The sequence below is a fragment of the Gorilla gorilla genome, chromosome 2 (assembly GCF_029281585.2).
Source record: "Gorilla gorilla gorilla isolate KB3781 chromosome 2, NHGRI_mGorGor1-v2.1_pri, whole genome shotgun sequence".
NCBI classification, from domain to species: Eukaryota; Metazoa; Chordata; class Mammalia; order Primates; family Hominidae; genus Gorilla; species Gorilla gorilla.
This window is the reverse complement of record NC_086017.1, coordinates 42821230-42835899: the sequence shown is the minus strand read 5'-3', so window position 1 is coordinate 42835899 and position 14670 is coordinate 42821230. Positions and strand designations below refer to the sequence as shown.

Below are 14670 nucleotides of genomic sequence, written 5' to 3'. Positions count from 1 at the left end.
TTTACGTTAGGTGCTCATTTGTCCCCAGTTTGATCAGAAAGTCCTTGTTTTAGACTGGGATTCTGGAAGCTTGCTCTGAGGCTCTGAGATTAGCATGCAGGAGATTTAGTAAGGAGTCCTCTTGGAAACCACACCTGTAAGGGCATAAACAAAGCAGACTGGGGCCGGGTGTGGTGGCTCACGCCTGTAATCCCAGCACTTTGGGAGGCCAAGGTGGGCAGACCACCTGAGGTCAGAAGTTTAAGACCAGCCTGGCCAACATGGTGAAACCCCATCTCTACTAAAAAATACAAAAAAATTAGCCAGGCTTAGTGGTGGGCACCTGTAATCCCAGCTACTCAGGAGGCTGACACAGGAGAATCGCTTGAACCCAGGAGGCAGAGGTTGCAGTGAGCCAAGATCACACCACTGCACTCCAGCCTGGGCAACAAGAGCAAAACTCTATCTCAAAAAAAGGAAAGAAAGAAGGCAGACTGGACAGTGGGAAAAGTTGAACTGCAACACAGTTGCAACAGAGGCCTCAGCTAATCTTATGGGAGCTCTGGAGTAGCAATGGCCCTTCAGAGTTATCCCAAATCTAGGCAAGGGGCAAGTGCTTGTATCTCCTCATTATCCAGTCACTGAATATGAGCTGCCCCCAGGGAGGACGATTCCTGAAGGGAGACCAGCTGAGAGCTATCAGGGCCAACATTCCTGATGACTAGTAGAGTGAGTGCTTCAGTCCTGAACTGGTGGGTGTGTGGACAGCGCCCCTTAACCCCCTGACAGTCTCAAGCCTAGAGCAGGATGGCAGCTGACTCAGTCCATAACTCAAGGCTACTGCCTCTTAGGTCTGTACTTTTCTTTGGTCTCACCTTTCCCTACTTTGCTCCACTGCCCCACTCCCATGCACTTTAACTACAAGAAAACCCTACTACTACCCCCTGACCACACAGTGCTCTCTTAACACCGCTGTGCCTTTTCAGATGCTATTTCATCAGGCTGGGGAGTCCCTTCTCCTTTCCCTTCATCAAAATCATGCCTCTCCTACAAGGTCTACTTCAAAAGCTAATCATATTATGAGAATTTGAAATTTAATCAATGTCTCCTTCCTCTGGAGTCCCAAAGAATCTTTCTTGTGGCTCTATTATCATACTTGTCTTGCTTGCAGTCTAGTTAATCCTGCGTTTGTGTTTCCTTTATCAGATTGTGAATTCCATGATTGGCAGAACTTACTTCTTTATCCCTTTATTATTTCCATAAACTAGCATACTGCTTGGCACAAAATAGGCAACTACTTCAATAGAAATCGTTCCAAATTGATAGGAGAGTTCCTTGCAAATAATCTCCCTAAAGGTCTAAAGACCCTTTGGCTTCACCCTGTATTATTCCTTCTCATGAGAAGCAGATGAAATTAATTTACTTATTCAATAGAATTGGAGAACCTGCTGTGGGGCAGATATTGCCTGGACTAGTTCCTATTACTCCTGTTGTTATTGTTGTTGAGGTAAAATTCACATAATATAAAATGAACCATTTTTAAATGTACAATTAAATAACACTTAGTATATTCACAATATTGTGCAACCCACCCTTCCAACTCGTTCCAAAACATTTACATCACCCCAAAAGCAAACCCACTTCTATTGTTCCTGAGCAAATTACACCTAGGCTAGGTATGTTGCAACAAGAAAGACATGAGTCTAATGTCTGAAAATTTACAGTTAAACCCATCTTTGTTTAGAAATCATGCTGGCTTTTTGGGTGCAGTGGCTCACACCTATAATTCCAGTACTTTGGGAGGCCGAGGCAGGCGGATCACCTGAAGTCAGGAGTTCGAGACCAGCCTGGCCAACATGGTGAAAGCCTGTCTCTACTAAAAATACAAAAATTAGCCAGGTGTGGTGGTGCATGCCTGTCATCCCAGCTACTCGGGAGGCTGAGGCAGGAAAATCGCTTGAACCTTAAAGGCGGAGGTTGCAGTGAGCCGAGATCACACCATGGCACTCCAGCCAGGGCGACAGAGCAAGACTCCATCTCAAAAAATAAATAAATAAATAAATAAATATTTAAAAAAGTAGAAATCATGCTGGCTTTCTTTCTATGGTTCTTTTGCTTAATGGGAAGAAACTTTCTTTTGGGTATTCTAAGAGGGTTTTGTTTGGATGTCACCAGAGGTTCTACATTCCTGTCCTGAGGGAATATTCTCTCCAACTTTGGAATAAGGGGAGCTCTGACTGACTTTGAGGAAATGAAAGACCCATCCTGAGGCAGAGATATGGAAGTCACTTGGATTGCACCGCACTATTGCTTGGTACAGCCTGTGATGGAAATGAAGGGGCAGTAAAGCCCCTTTGACCAGCCATTGTCTTTTGGTGCCCTAAAGTTTCTATCTCACTATGATTAAATGAATAAAATAAACAGCTCTACCAGGAAAAGAGAGGCAGCCGCTGATTGGGCATATCCAAAACTTTCCTTTGTCTATGACCCAGGAACATAGGTGCTTTGTATTCATCATCTTTTTTTTTTTTTTCAATCCCTCTGAAGTATGTTTTACAGAAGAGAAAACTGAGGCTAAGAGAGAAAAGTAGCATGCTCAAACTAACAAAGGAATGCAGAGCTAGGATTTGGCAGATCATAGCCCACCTCACAGAAGTTGTCTAAGCAAAGACTGCCTAGGAATTGGCCCATCCCTAACTTCTTTTTTTTTCTTTCTTTTTTTTTTTTTGAGACAGAGTCTCACTCACTCTGCACCCAGGCTGAAGTGCAGTGGCATGATCTCAGCTCACTGCAACCTCCGCCTCCCAGGTTCAAGCGATTGTCATGCCTCGGCCTCCAAAGTGTCTGGGATTGCAGGCACACTGGCTAATTTTTGTACTTTTAGTACAGATGGGGTTTCACTATGTTGGCCAGGCAGGTCTCAAACTCCTGAGCTCAAGTGACCGGCCCACCTTGGCCTCCCAAAGTCCTGGGATTGCAGGCATGAGCCACCACGCCCACCCCGTAACTTATTCGCTCTTGTCTCCAAGTCCCCTACGGCAAGACAGCAACACACAACCCGAAGTGGAGATGGCAACAGTGAATGCTTTGATTCCTCCCCTTGGGCGAGTTCACATGTACAGCATGTGGTGAAGCAATGGCACAGCAGCAGCTCTGATTCTCATCCACTGGTCAGGAGATCTAACAAACACGATCAGGAAAAAACGCTCCCTGGGGCTATACACAAGTTTATTTTATTTTATTTTATTTTCTATAAAGACAGCATCAACTTTCCCTCTTTAAAATCACTTTACTGAAAATGAATTTTCTGGAAATGCATTCTTTATAAATGTAGAGCATGCAAGAATGTATAAACATAACAGAAGCATTTGTAACTGGTTAACTCAGTTGATAGCTTGCAAGATAAGTTTTTGTTTTGGGAGGAATTGGAGGTCTCCCACATTTTGTTGGAGTCTTTGCTTAATTAAGGCTGTAAGGACAGAGATAGCAATTTATCTTAATAGTATGAAAGCATTAATTAAATGATTTAAATGACTTGTAAGAAATGACTGACCAAACTTTTTAGTCACCCAAAAGTTAAAAACTAAGGCCAGTGGCTGGGCCCAGTGGCTCACGCCTGTAATCCCAGCACTTTGGGAGGCCAAGGTGGGTGGATCACCTGAGGTCAGGAGTTCAAGATCAGCCTAGCCAACATGGTGAAACTCTGTCTCTACTAAAAATACAAAAAATTAGCTGGGCGTGGTGGCAGGCGCCTGTAATCCCAGCTACTTGGGAGGCTGAAGCAGGAGAATCACTTGAACCCAGGAGGCAGAGTTGCGGTGAGCCAAGATCGTGCCATTGCACTCCAGCCTGGGCGACAAGAGCAAAACTCTGTCTCAAAAACAAAAACAAAAACAAAAAACTAGGGCCAATATTTTAAGAGAGGATGACACTTTTCACAATTTCATAATTTTTTAACAACCATATTTATACAATGTCAACAATAACTTTTAGTTGATTGTTTTTATTTCAATTGATAGCAAGCACTTCAAAATGATTAAGGAGGTATTGTCATATTTTATTAATCCTTAATTTTAATTATGAAGAGATTGTTTATAAACAAGTAAAAGACCTTGGCTGGGCGAGGTGGCTCACACCTGTAATCCCAGCACTTTGGGAGGCTGAAGCAGGCAGATCACCTGAGGTCAGGAGTTCAAGACTAGCCTGGCCAATATGGTGAAACCCCATCTCTACTAAAAATACAAAAATTAGCCTGGTGTAGTGGCGCACACCTCTAATCCCAGCTGCTTGAGAAGCTGAGGCAGGAGAATCGCTTGAACCTGGGAGGCAGACGTTGCAGTGAACCGAGTACCACTGCACTCCAGCTTGGGTGACAGAGTGAGACTCCATCTCAGAAATAAAATAAAATAAAAAATAAACAAGTGGCCGGGCTTGATGGCTCACGCCTGTAATCCCAGCACTTTGGGAGGCCGAGGCGGGTGGATCACGAGGTCAGGAGATTAAAACCATCCTTGCTAACATGGTGAAACCCCGTCTCTACTGAAAATACAAAAAATTAGCCACGCATGGTGGCAGGTGCCTGTAGTCCCAGCTACTCGGGAGGCTGAGGCAGGAGAATGGTGCAAACCCGTGAGGCAGAGCTTGCAGTGAGCCGAGATCGTGCCACTGCACTCCAGACTGGGTGACAGAGCGAGACTCTCAAAAAAAAACAAAAACAAGTAAATGACCTCAAATAAATGTATTCTTGGCCTATGTATTATTTAATTTTTTTTTTTTTTTGAGACAGAGTTTCGCTCTTTTTGCCCAGGTTGGAGTCAATGGTGCGATCTCGTCTCACCGCAACCTCCACCTCCCGGATTCAAGTGATTCTCCTGCCTCAGCCTCCTGAGTAGCTGGGATTACGGGCATGTGCCACCACACCTGGCTAATTTTGTATTTTTCAGTAGAGACGGGGTTTCTCCATGTTGGCCAGGCTGGTCTCAAACTCCTGACCTCAGGTGATCCGCCCGCCTCGGCCTCCCACAGTGCTGGGATTACAGGCCACCGTGCCCGGCCTATTTAAAATTTTTTAATATTCCTCTGTTAAAATTAGAACAAAACATGTCCCCAAACAAGTGAGAAACTGTGTTTGAATTTTCACAAATATGTTTGGATTTTGAATGCCTTGTAGTTCATGTTTGGAAAGCAGACCTTGGCTAATGTCTTCATATTCTTACCCTTATATCAGTATAAAAAGTTTGGTTTCAATTAACAGATAATCCTTTACAATAAATAATTGAGATCTTGTTTCATCACTTCGCTAATTGTTTCTTCATACATCTGGCTCAATGGAATATACTTTGCCTGAGATATGTTATTAGAAAAACAGTTATCTATATTGTTCCGCAAAAGCAAGAAATTAATTAGAGGGCCCATTTGCCACAGCAAAAGGTAGCGATTTACTCCATCAGCCAATGCTCTGCAATTCCCTCTGGAGAAACCCATCAATTCAGGTTAGAAGGGAATAGTCTTTGCCTTGCAATATTACCTACAACTTCATTCAAGCACTGCTCAGAGTTCTCATCAGACTGACTCATGCCTGCAGGCAAGCCTGGTGTGAGGAAGGATGCCTCAGCCCAGGTGAACCCTTGCCAGGCTGGACTTGTCTAGTGGGAGAGAAAAAGCTGCCTGCAGGATGAGAAGCCGTCTTTCCACTGTGGGTGTAAGCCTTCCTCCTGACACTGGCTCAGGAATCTCTTACTAAAATACAATTTTAAGTAAGCTCTGAATGTGGAAGTTCATTGACTCTGCATTTCACCATTTCATTTTTCTACAGAGCATCATGGAGATCATGATCCATGGTGGACTGCGTGTAAGATGAGCTGGGGGTGTCAGCAGAGTAAATTTGGAGGAGCCCACAGTATTGGCAGAGCACAAAAAGGCCCCTGCAGGTTTTGAAGAGCTGTAGGATGTACTTGCGAAATTTCTCCCCCAGAAAAAAGTAGATGATGGGATTAAGGCAGCAGTGAACAAAAGCCAGAGTTTCTGTGGCCTGGATGGCATAGTCCAAGTATCTTTCAAAGGTGCAGTCCTGAAGGACTTCTAGCTCCACCAGGGTCTCTAGGAAGAGCACTATGTTGTAAGGTGTCCAGAACCCAAGGAAGAGGACCACCACGGCAAAGATCATCTTCACCGCCTTGTTCTTCTTCTCATTTTTACAATGCTGCAAGGTCCTGATGATCATGGAGTAGCAAAACAGCATGATCCCTAAGGGGATCACCAATCCGAGAATGTTGATTTCCAGGGAGCTGAGAACCTTCCACGTCGTGGAGTTGAGAGAGTACTTGGTTTTGCAGTAGGTATGGTTGCGCTCAGTATAACAAGTGCTGAACAGAAAGCCAGGAAGGGAGGCGAACACAGCCACTGACCATGTAGCCAAACTGGTGATGACCCCATAAGTCAAGGTCCTTGCCCTCAAGGAAAACACCGCGTGCACAATTGCCAGGTATCTATCAATGCTCATGAGCATGACAAAGAATATGCCACTGTAAAAGCCCACCAAGTACATCCAGGAAATCATCTTGCACAGACCTAGCCCAAAAACCCACTGGTCTGCTGCATAGTAGCCCCAAAAAGGGAGGGAAAACACGAAGAGCAGATCCGAGATGGCAAGGTTGAGCAGGTACACGTCAGTCATGGACCTGAGCCGCTTGTATTTGAACAGGACCAGAACCACCACAGAATTTCCCAGCAGACCAAATACAAAAACCAAGGAATACAGTGGGGGCAGGAAGAGCTCCCCAAATGCCTTGATGCCTTCTTTGGTGCAAGGCTTGGGGATACTTTCATACAGATAGTAATTGCTGTATATGCTTTCATCGAGGGTGGTGTCTGCTATATCCGTGGGGTTCATTTTTTAACTCTACAGGCTCCTCAAGGCAGGTCTGGGCCCAACCAGAAGCAGCTAATGAGGGGAAGAGCAAAGGAGATTTCTGTGAGAACAAAAATAAACCAAAGTGTTGCTAAATGCAGAGCATGGCTGCGTACTGTTTTGCTCCAGGTCTGTATATGCCTTTCCCAAGATGAAGGGCTCGATTACTCACAGGGCCCTGCAGCCAGATGAAATAATTTTGGGCTTTGGAGGCAGAAAGATTTGTTTCAGATTCTAGCTTGGGCACTCACTAATTTTCTTACCTCTCTGCCAGGAGCTTCAGTTCTCTCATTTGTAAGTGAGGATCGTAAAACCCCCTTTCAAGCAGGTGTTCTTCGAGGATGTGTTTCAAAAAGATATTTCATAGTCTGGGGTTACTGAAATCACTTTCGGGGATGACAAAATCAGTTGAACAATTCTCAATTGGGTGTATTTTATATGATCATGATCATCATCAAACTGCACGTAAAAATCAATTCTACGCACAGAATCCTATTAGAGTGGGAATTCACCTGATGGGATCTAGAAAACACACATCGCAGCCAGAAATAAAACCTCTACCTCCCCAACCACCTTCACTTCCTATCTAAATTGGCAGATAAAGAGGATGAAATCTTCTTAAAATTAATCACATGCTGACATGTGTATCAGAGCAATTCAGGGCTGAAGGGCTTTCTGACTCAAGGCCACTCCCTTGCTTCCTTCTTGAGGCTTTTGTGGGACCCTCACATTCCTTGTTAAAATCCTTTTCACATTCGTCAGTAAATTCACATTCGATCTCTCCCCACACCCCCACCACCACACACCCAATGCGCAAACTGTGTTTCTCAAGAAAGGGCTTTTGAAGCCAGGTGTGCAGTGGCCCACGCCTATAATCCCAGCACGTTGGGAGGCCGAGGAGGGAGGATCACTTGAGCCAAGGAGCTCCATGCCAGCGTGAGCAACATAAGGAGACCCTGTCTCTACAAAAAATTGTTTTAAAAGTTAGCTGGGTGTGGTGGTACGTGCTGATAGTACCAGCTACTCAGGAGGCTGAGGCAGGAGGATCCCTTGAGCCCAGGAGTGCAAGGCGCAGTGAGCTATGATGGCACCATTGCACTTCAACCTGGGCAGCAGAGTGAAACCGTCTCAAAAAAAAGTAAAAAATAAAAAGGAAAGAAAAGAAAAAGAAAAAAAGAAAGAAAAAAGATTTTGGTTTACTCATGCAAATAGATACCGAACACCTGTTACATCACAGAGTCTCCCAAAAAGTTTGTTGAATGACTAACAATTCTAGTCTTTCTCCACCATTTTACCAGTGAAAATGAAAGGCATAAACAAGGCTGAGGAGTTAGGAAATTATCAGGAGAACAAAAAACCAGGAGACACAGCTGGTAAGTGTCTGGAATTATTCTGTAGGCCTTGCGTGTGTGGTATTTCTTGCCTGGGAGTCTTGCTAGAAGCAAGAAGCAGACAAGTGTATATTTTTTATGAAAATGATCTATTTATTTGGGGCATGTGGACTCAGGCCAGATGTGTGCAGGAAGAGAGTCCTGCATAAATTAGTGCCCATCAGATGAGGGCTCAGAGGGTGTGGGGACAGGTAGAAGGTGTGTGGGCTGCAAGGTAGGTGCCAAGTGTAAGCCCTAGACTCGTGAGGGGCCTGAGCATCTCAGCCAGGTCCAGAAAGCAGTGTGCGACCCAAGACCCTGGGAATGTCCCCGTCCCTGCTTACCTTGCTTTTCTGAAAGCGGCTCTGAGGAAGGTCTGTGAGGCAATGCCAGGCTTGCTCAGGAAGCACGATGCTAAGAAGGACCGGTGCCTTTCAAGGGTGCGTGGCTTCCTGTGAGCATGAGTTATCTCCCTCACCCAACTGTACTAAGTTCAAGTGGGGTTTTTTGATAGAAGTAGGAAGCAGAAAATGATTCTTAGTCATTTCCCAAGACCGAAGGCCAAGAAGATGTGCCAAAAAAAGATTAAGAAAAAAAATGAAGTCAGTTTCTTTTTAAAAAAGATTTTTAGTTTTTTTTAAAATACAAAAATGTATTTGTTGGTTTTAAAAAAAGAGATTTTTTTAAAGAAACAGGGTCTCACTCTGTCACCCAGACTGGTGTTCAGTGGTGCAATCATAGCTCACTGTAACCTTGAACTCCTGGACTCAAGTGATCCTCCTGCCTTAGTCTCCCAAGTAGCTGAGACTAGAGGTGCAAGCCACCATGACTGACTAATTTTATTTTTTGTGGAGATAGGGGTCTTGCTATATTGCCCAGGCTCATCTTGAACTACTGGCCTCAAGCAATCCTCCCACCTCAGCTTCCTAAAGCACTGGGATTACAGGAATCAGCCACTCCTTTCTGGCTTTTTAGTTTAAAAAAAAAAAATTCCATTTAACTGGCCATATGCGGTAGCAATGATCTCTACATTTTGGATCAGCAATCTGTTTGTTAGTTTCTCATCATGGATATGCAGGGGCCAGCAATCAAGATGTGCAATGTTCTCCTGACAACTGGGATCTGAGAGGCCAGAGTGAGAAGGAAGGCCAGAGATAGTCAAGAAAAAGGATATTCAAGAAGAGAGAAGAGAAAAATTTGTCCAAATGTATGTGTCTGTGAGTGACTTGGAAGGCATCAGCCAACCACATTCTTTGATTCAATAGTTGACATGGCCTCAAACCAGTGTGAAGTGGCCTGGCAATGGCCTGGCAACATAGCTTCAAGTCCTTTTGTGACAGGAAGACCCCTCACCCAAGCGCCTTCTGCTTGGGGATTGCGGAGCTTCACTGGCAGTGGTCTTGGCTGAGGTCTTGATCTTCACTTTGGATGTGGGTAGCAGTCATAGGCAAGGGGCTGACATGAGCCCTAAGTCTCTCATAGCCTCAGCTTTTTGGCAACTTCCAGATGCTTTCCCTGTGTTTCAACTGTTGCTTAGCTCTTTGGTTCAGCTTAAAAGAGCCATAAAGATCATTCTTTCTGAGGAATTGGCATAAATAGAAATTAAAACTCTGAGCTAGAATGGTGTTAGGGAACCCCTTCTTTTTTTTCATTATCACTTGCCCCAAGGAGTCTTTTGAGACTTTTTTTCCTAACACTCCCTCATAAAATTTTAATGCTACAAACATACCGTATATCTATTTATACAGTGTATGTATATCTGTGCTTTATACATAAAATGAGTATGAAATTTTTCTCCCTCCAAGAGCCAAGTTTTACCTTGGGGGCAATATTGCCTCTACAGAGAATGCACGAGTTAGAGTAGAGAGTAGAGGCACTCAACTCAGGCTCCTTGCCTCCTTGAGGCATACAGCAATATCTGGAGACATTTTAGCTTGGGGTGGGAGGGAGTTACTACTGGCTTTTGAGAAGGAATCTTGCTCTGTCACCAGGCTGGAGTGCAGTGGCATGATCTCAGCTCACTGAAACCTCCGCCTCCCGGATTCAAGCAACTCCCCTGCCTCAGCCTCCCGAGTAGCTGGGACTACAGGCACGCGCCACCAAGTCCGGCTAATTTTTTATATTTCAGTAGAGACGGGGTTTCACCCTGTTGGCCAGGATGGTCTTGAACTCCTGACCTCAGGTGATCTGCCTGCCTCAGCCTCCCAAAGTGCTGGGATTACAGGCATGAGCCACCGCGCCCAGCCTGCTACTGGTTTCTAATGGGTAGAGTCCAGGAATGCTGCTAAAGTCCTACAATGCACAGGACAGCCCACCACAGCAAAGAGTTGTCTGACCAAGAAGATCAATGGTGCTGAGGTTGAGAAATCCTGAGCTAGAGCAATGTTCCCCAGAGTATAAACTGTGGAACCAGATTCATGGATAGCCTGCAAAAGAGAAATGCGGATGGGTGGTCAGGTAGGTCTAGGGAATGCTGGGCTTGGGTTCAGGTTAAACACAGTTCCATCCTGCAATGCTTCCTGGGGGCCTTCCAATGCTGATATCATCCTGAGCCTCTGGAAGGAGGATTTGCAATGAAAATGTCCCACGTGTATTTGACCAGCTAATCTATGCCCATTACACAGAGTAATTTATAAAATGAACATATTTCCAGAAACATGGGGCCTGAAGAAGTTTCTGCCATTAAATTACAAACTTTGAGGTACAAGTTAGAGAGCTGGCCAGGGGCGAAGTGTGAAGGGCAGGAAAGCACGTGCCGCGGCAGGGACCTGGGCAAGTTCATCTGAGCACAACGCCTACATCTCCATGGGTTCTGCCCTGGGTGGGGGCAGTGTTAAGGTTCTAGAACATACGCTACCTAGAGGTCCAAATCATCATAAATGAGCATTGATCCATATGGGTCTATAGATGATCCCTGGAGAGCCAGTTAGTCCTCCCTTGAGTGAACCTGGCCATGAGACACGCATCCTGGTCCCATGAGTGAGGCAGAGTGTGAGCTCTAGTGGCCCCATTGGTCGAGAGGACTTGCTTTGAGTCTGAGTTTGGGTCTCAGTACCACCACTTACTAGCTGTGTAAACCTAAATTTTCTTATCTGTAAAAAGGGATGATAATACTTGAGGACTGTGAGGGAATTAAATGAGCTAATATTTGTAAAGCACTTAGCATAGTGGCTGGTATATACAGGTGTTCAACAATGCACCAGCAGTGATTAGAAATGAGTAGGATAAATACTATACACAGGAATAGCTTCCTCTCTTGAAATAGCCTAGCCCAGAGCATGCCCTTGGCCATTGCTGGGATCCCAGGAAATATTTGGATTTAGACTTTTTGGGCCACATTCAATTTCCAAGTCAGGGTTCAGGTAAAAAAACAGGTTTCAGGTTTCCAAGTTGCAGAGGTTACTGCCCTGGAGACAGTCAGTTTTCCGGTTGGCAAAGTAACAACATTACTGTCCTGGAGAAACACTAAGTAGGTGTCCCTTCAGTAAGGGTTTCAAAATTAAACATCCAAAAAAAAGGACCTCAGCCCCCAAAAAAGAGTCTTTTTCTCCCCCCAAGACGGAGTTTCGCTTTTGTTGCCCAGCCTGGAGTGCAGTGGCACAACCTTGCCTCACTGCAACATCCACCTCCCCAGTTCAAGGGATTCTCCTGCCTCAGCCTCCCAAGTAGCTGGGATTACAGGCGCCTGCCACCACACCTGGCTAATTTTTTTTGTATTTTTAGTAGAGATGGGGTTTCACCATTTTGTTCAGGCTGGTCTCGAACTCCTGACCTCAGGTGTCCACCCGCCTCGGCCTCCCAAAGTGCTGAGGTTACAGGCGTGAGTCACCACTCCCAGCCAGAATCATTGTTCTATTAATGCCCATTTCATAGATGGAGAAGTAGGAACCCAGAGACGGGAGGTGGTATGCTCAAGGCAACCCAGCCAGTGAGGAACACTGTCAGGGCTACACTCATACTCCTGACATTTTCATGGACACATGTTCCATTATTAGGCTTCGTTTCTGAAACCTAAGCAGAAAGGAGCAGGCCAACAAAAAAGACTCTGCAAAGCCAACCCCAAACCATGTTGGTACACAGTACAGCGCACGCTTCCAACACGAAGGAAAGCTGGAACATGAGACTACAGCGCCCCCTGGTGCATCAAGCCTTATTTCAAGGTCAAAGACATCAAGGTACATTGCCCAGGCTCTGGCACCATACCAACCCACAGGGACCAGCATATCTGAAATTGTGCCTTCAAGAGGAGCACCACAGGACTCAGCTGCGCAGCTATGGTGATTAGGCCTTCAAACCTGTTATTTACAGCTCAAAATGAGAGAAGCCTGCCAGGCAGGGCCACACCAGGAGTAACAGGGACAAGGTAACAATGAGCCGGAGCTGTAGGGACAGTTTATGTATGGCAAGCATGTGAGGTTACTTAGCAGTTTATGTGTGGCAAGCATGTGAGGTTACTTAGCAGTTTATGTGTGGCAAGCATGTGAGGTTACTTAGGTTTCAAGGGCTTTCTGCCCATTGGCTATTTTGAATAATTTTGTGTGTTCAGAGCAAAGGGGCTGTCCCTAGTGCCTGGTACCTGGCCTCAGGGCAATTAGGGCTAATGCATAGTGGCCCCTGAGTATGAGGGTCTGATAAGAGAAGTGATTGGGGTGTGAACTTGGCTGTTCAAAAAGGGGAACTGACTGGCCTTTAGCCAGCGCCTTAAAACTGGTTCAAGACAGCATTTAAAAACCAACAACAACTATATTACAGAGGAGGTCCGAATAAACAGACAAAACTTTGGTAAGGAAATAGAAGACTGCAAACAACTAAATTACTAGTTAATTTTTTAAAAGATAACTAAAAATTCCTACACATTTGGAAATTACACAACACATTTTCATGTGACCTGAATGTCAAAGAAGATACAACAATGGAAAACAGAAAACACATATAAGTGAATAAAAATAAAATATCACTCATCAATGTTGTGGTGGGTAGCTAAATTGGGCCATAGAAAAATTAAGACTTTAAATGGTTTTTTTGGTTTGTTTGTTTGCTTGCTTGCTTTGAGACGGAGTCTTGCTCTGTCACCCAGGCTGGAGTGCAGTGGCACCATCTCGGCTCACTGCAACCTCCACCTCCTGGGTTCAAGTGATTCTCCTGTCTCAGCCTCCAGAGTAGCTGGGACTACAGGCCAGCAACACCATGCCCTGCTAATTTTTGTATTTTTAGTAGACACAGGGTTTCAACATGTTGGTCAGGCTGGTCTCAAACTCCTGACCTCAAGTGATCCACTCCCCTCGGCCTCCCAAAATGCTGGGATTACAGGTGTGAGCCACCATGCCTGGCCTTAAATGTTTATACTTAAGAGAATGTTTAAATGTTTATGTTTAAGAGAAGACTAAAAATTAATAAGACTTGTTTAACTAGAAAAAGAATCAGTAATTTTCTAGAAAATTTCCAAAGAAAAAAATAATAAATAAGTTTAAAAAAAAAAGAAAGAAAGAAAAGGAAGCAGTAGGAAAAAGAAGAGCAGAATAAATTCGAAGGAGGTGTAAGGAAGAAAACAATAAACGTAAGAGCAGCTGGGCGTGGTGGCTCATACTGTAATTCCAGCTACTCAGGAGACTGAGGCATGGGAGGATCGCTTGAGGCCAAGAGTTCCCGGGAAACATAGCGAGATTCCATCTCTTAAAAAAACAGAAAAGAAAAGAGTCCGGGCACAGTGGCTCACGCCTGTAATCCCAGCACTTTGGGAGTCTGAGGCAGGCAGATCACCTGAGGTCGGGAGTTTGAGACCAGCCTGACCAACATACAGAAACCCCGTCTCTACTAAAAATACAAAATTAGCCAGGCATGGTGGCGCATGCCTGTAATCTCAGCCACTCAGGAGGCTGAGGCAGGAGAATCACTTTAAGCCAGGAGGCAGAGGTTGCGGTGAGCCAAGATCACGCCATTGCACTCCAGCCTGGGCAACAAGAGCGAAACTCCATCTGAAAAAATAAAAAGAAAAGAAAAGAAAATGAAAAAAAAAATGACAAATATAAGAACAGAAATCAAAAGTAAAATAAGCCCATTAAAGTATTTGGAAACACTAATGTAATTGGCATACCTCTAGGAAGATAGGCAAAGAAGCAGAAGAGAGAAAAAAAGAAACTTAAAACTGCAAATACAGACTAGCGATTAGAAACAAAAACTAGGCCGGGCGCGGTGGCTCACGCCTGTAATCCCACCACTTTGGGAAGCCAAGGCGGCTGGATCACCTGAGGTCAGGAGTTCGAGGCCAGCCTGACCCACATGGCGAAACCCCGTCTCTACTAAAAATACAAAAATTAGCTGCGCATGGTCGCAGGCACCTGTAATCCCAGCTACTCAAGAGGCTGAGGCAAGAGAATCGCTTGAACCTGGGAGGCGGAGGTTACAGAGAGC

At 44.9% G+C, this 14670-nt stretch overlaps 1 protein-coding gene across 1 annotated transcript; it reads right to left on the bottom strand.

Moving 5' to 3' along the window:
• Window positions 1-3311: 3311 nt before the first annotated feature.
• On the bottom strand, window positions 3312-8791 carry CCR4 (C-C motif chemokine receptor 4). Its single transcript, XM_004033808.4, has 2 exons — window positions 8604-8791; window positions 3312-6922 (listed from the first exon to the last, which is right to left on the bottom strand). Exon 2 carries the CDS (start codon window positions 6869-6871, stop codon window positions 5789-5791), a length of 1083 nt encoding a protein of 360 aa, XP_004033856.1. The 5' UTR covers window positions 6872-6922; window positions 8604-8791; the 3' UTR covers window positions 3312-5788.
• Window positions 8792-14670: the final 5879 nt, after the last annotated feature.

Excerpts from the sequence above, each read along its gene's own strand:
- CCR4 (XM_004033808.4), bottom strand. The coding sequence starts at position 6,871 with ATGAACCCCACGGATATAGCAGACACCACCCTCGATGAAAGCATATAC.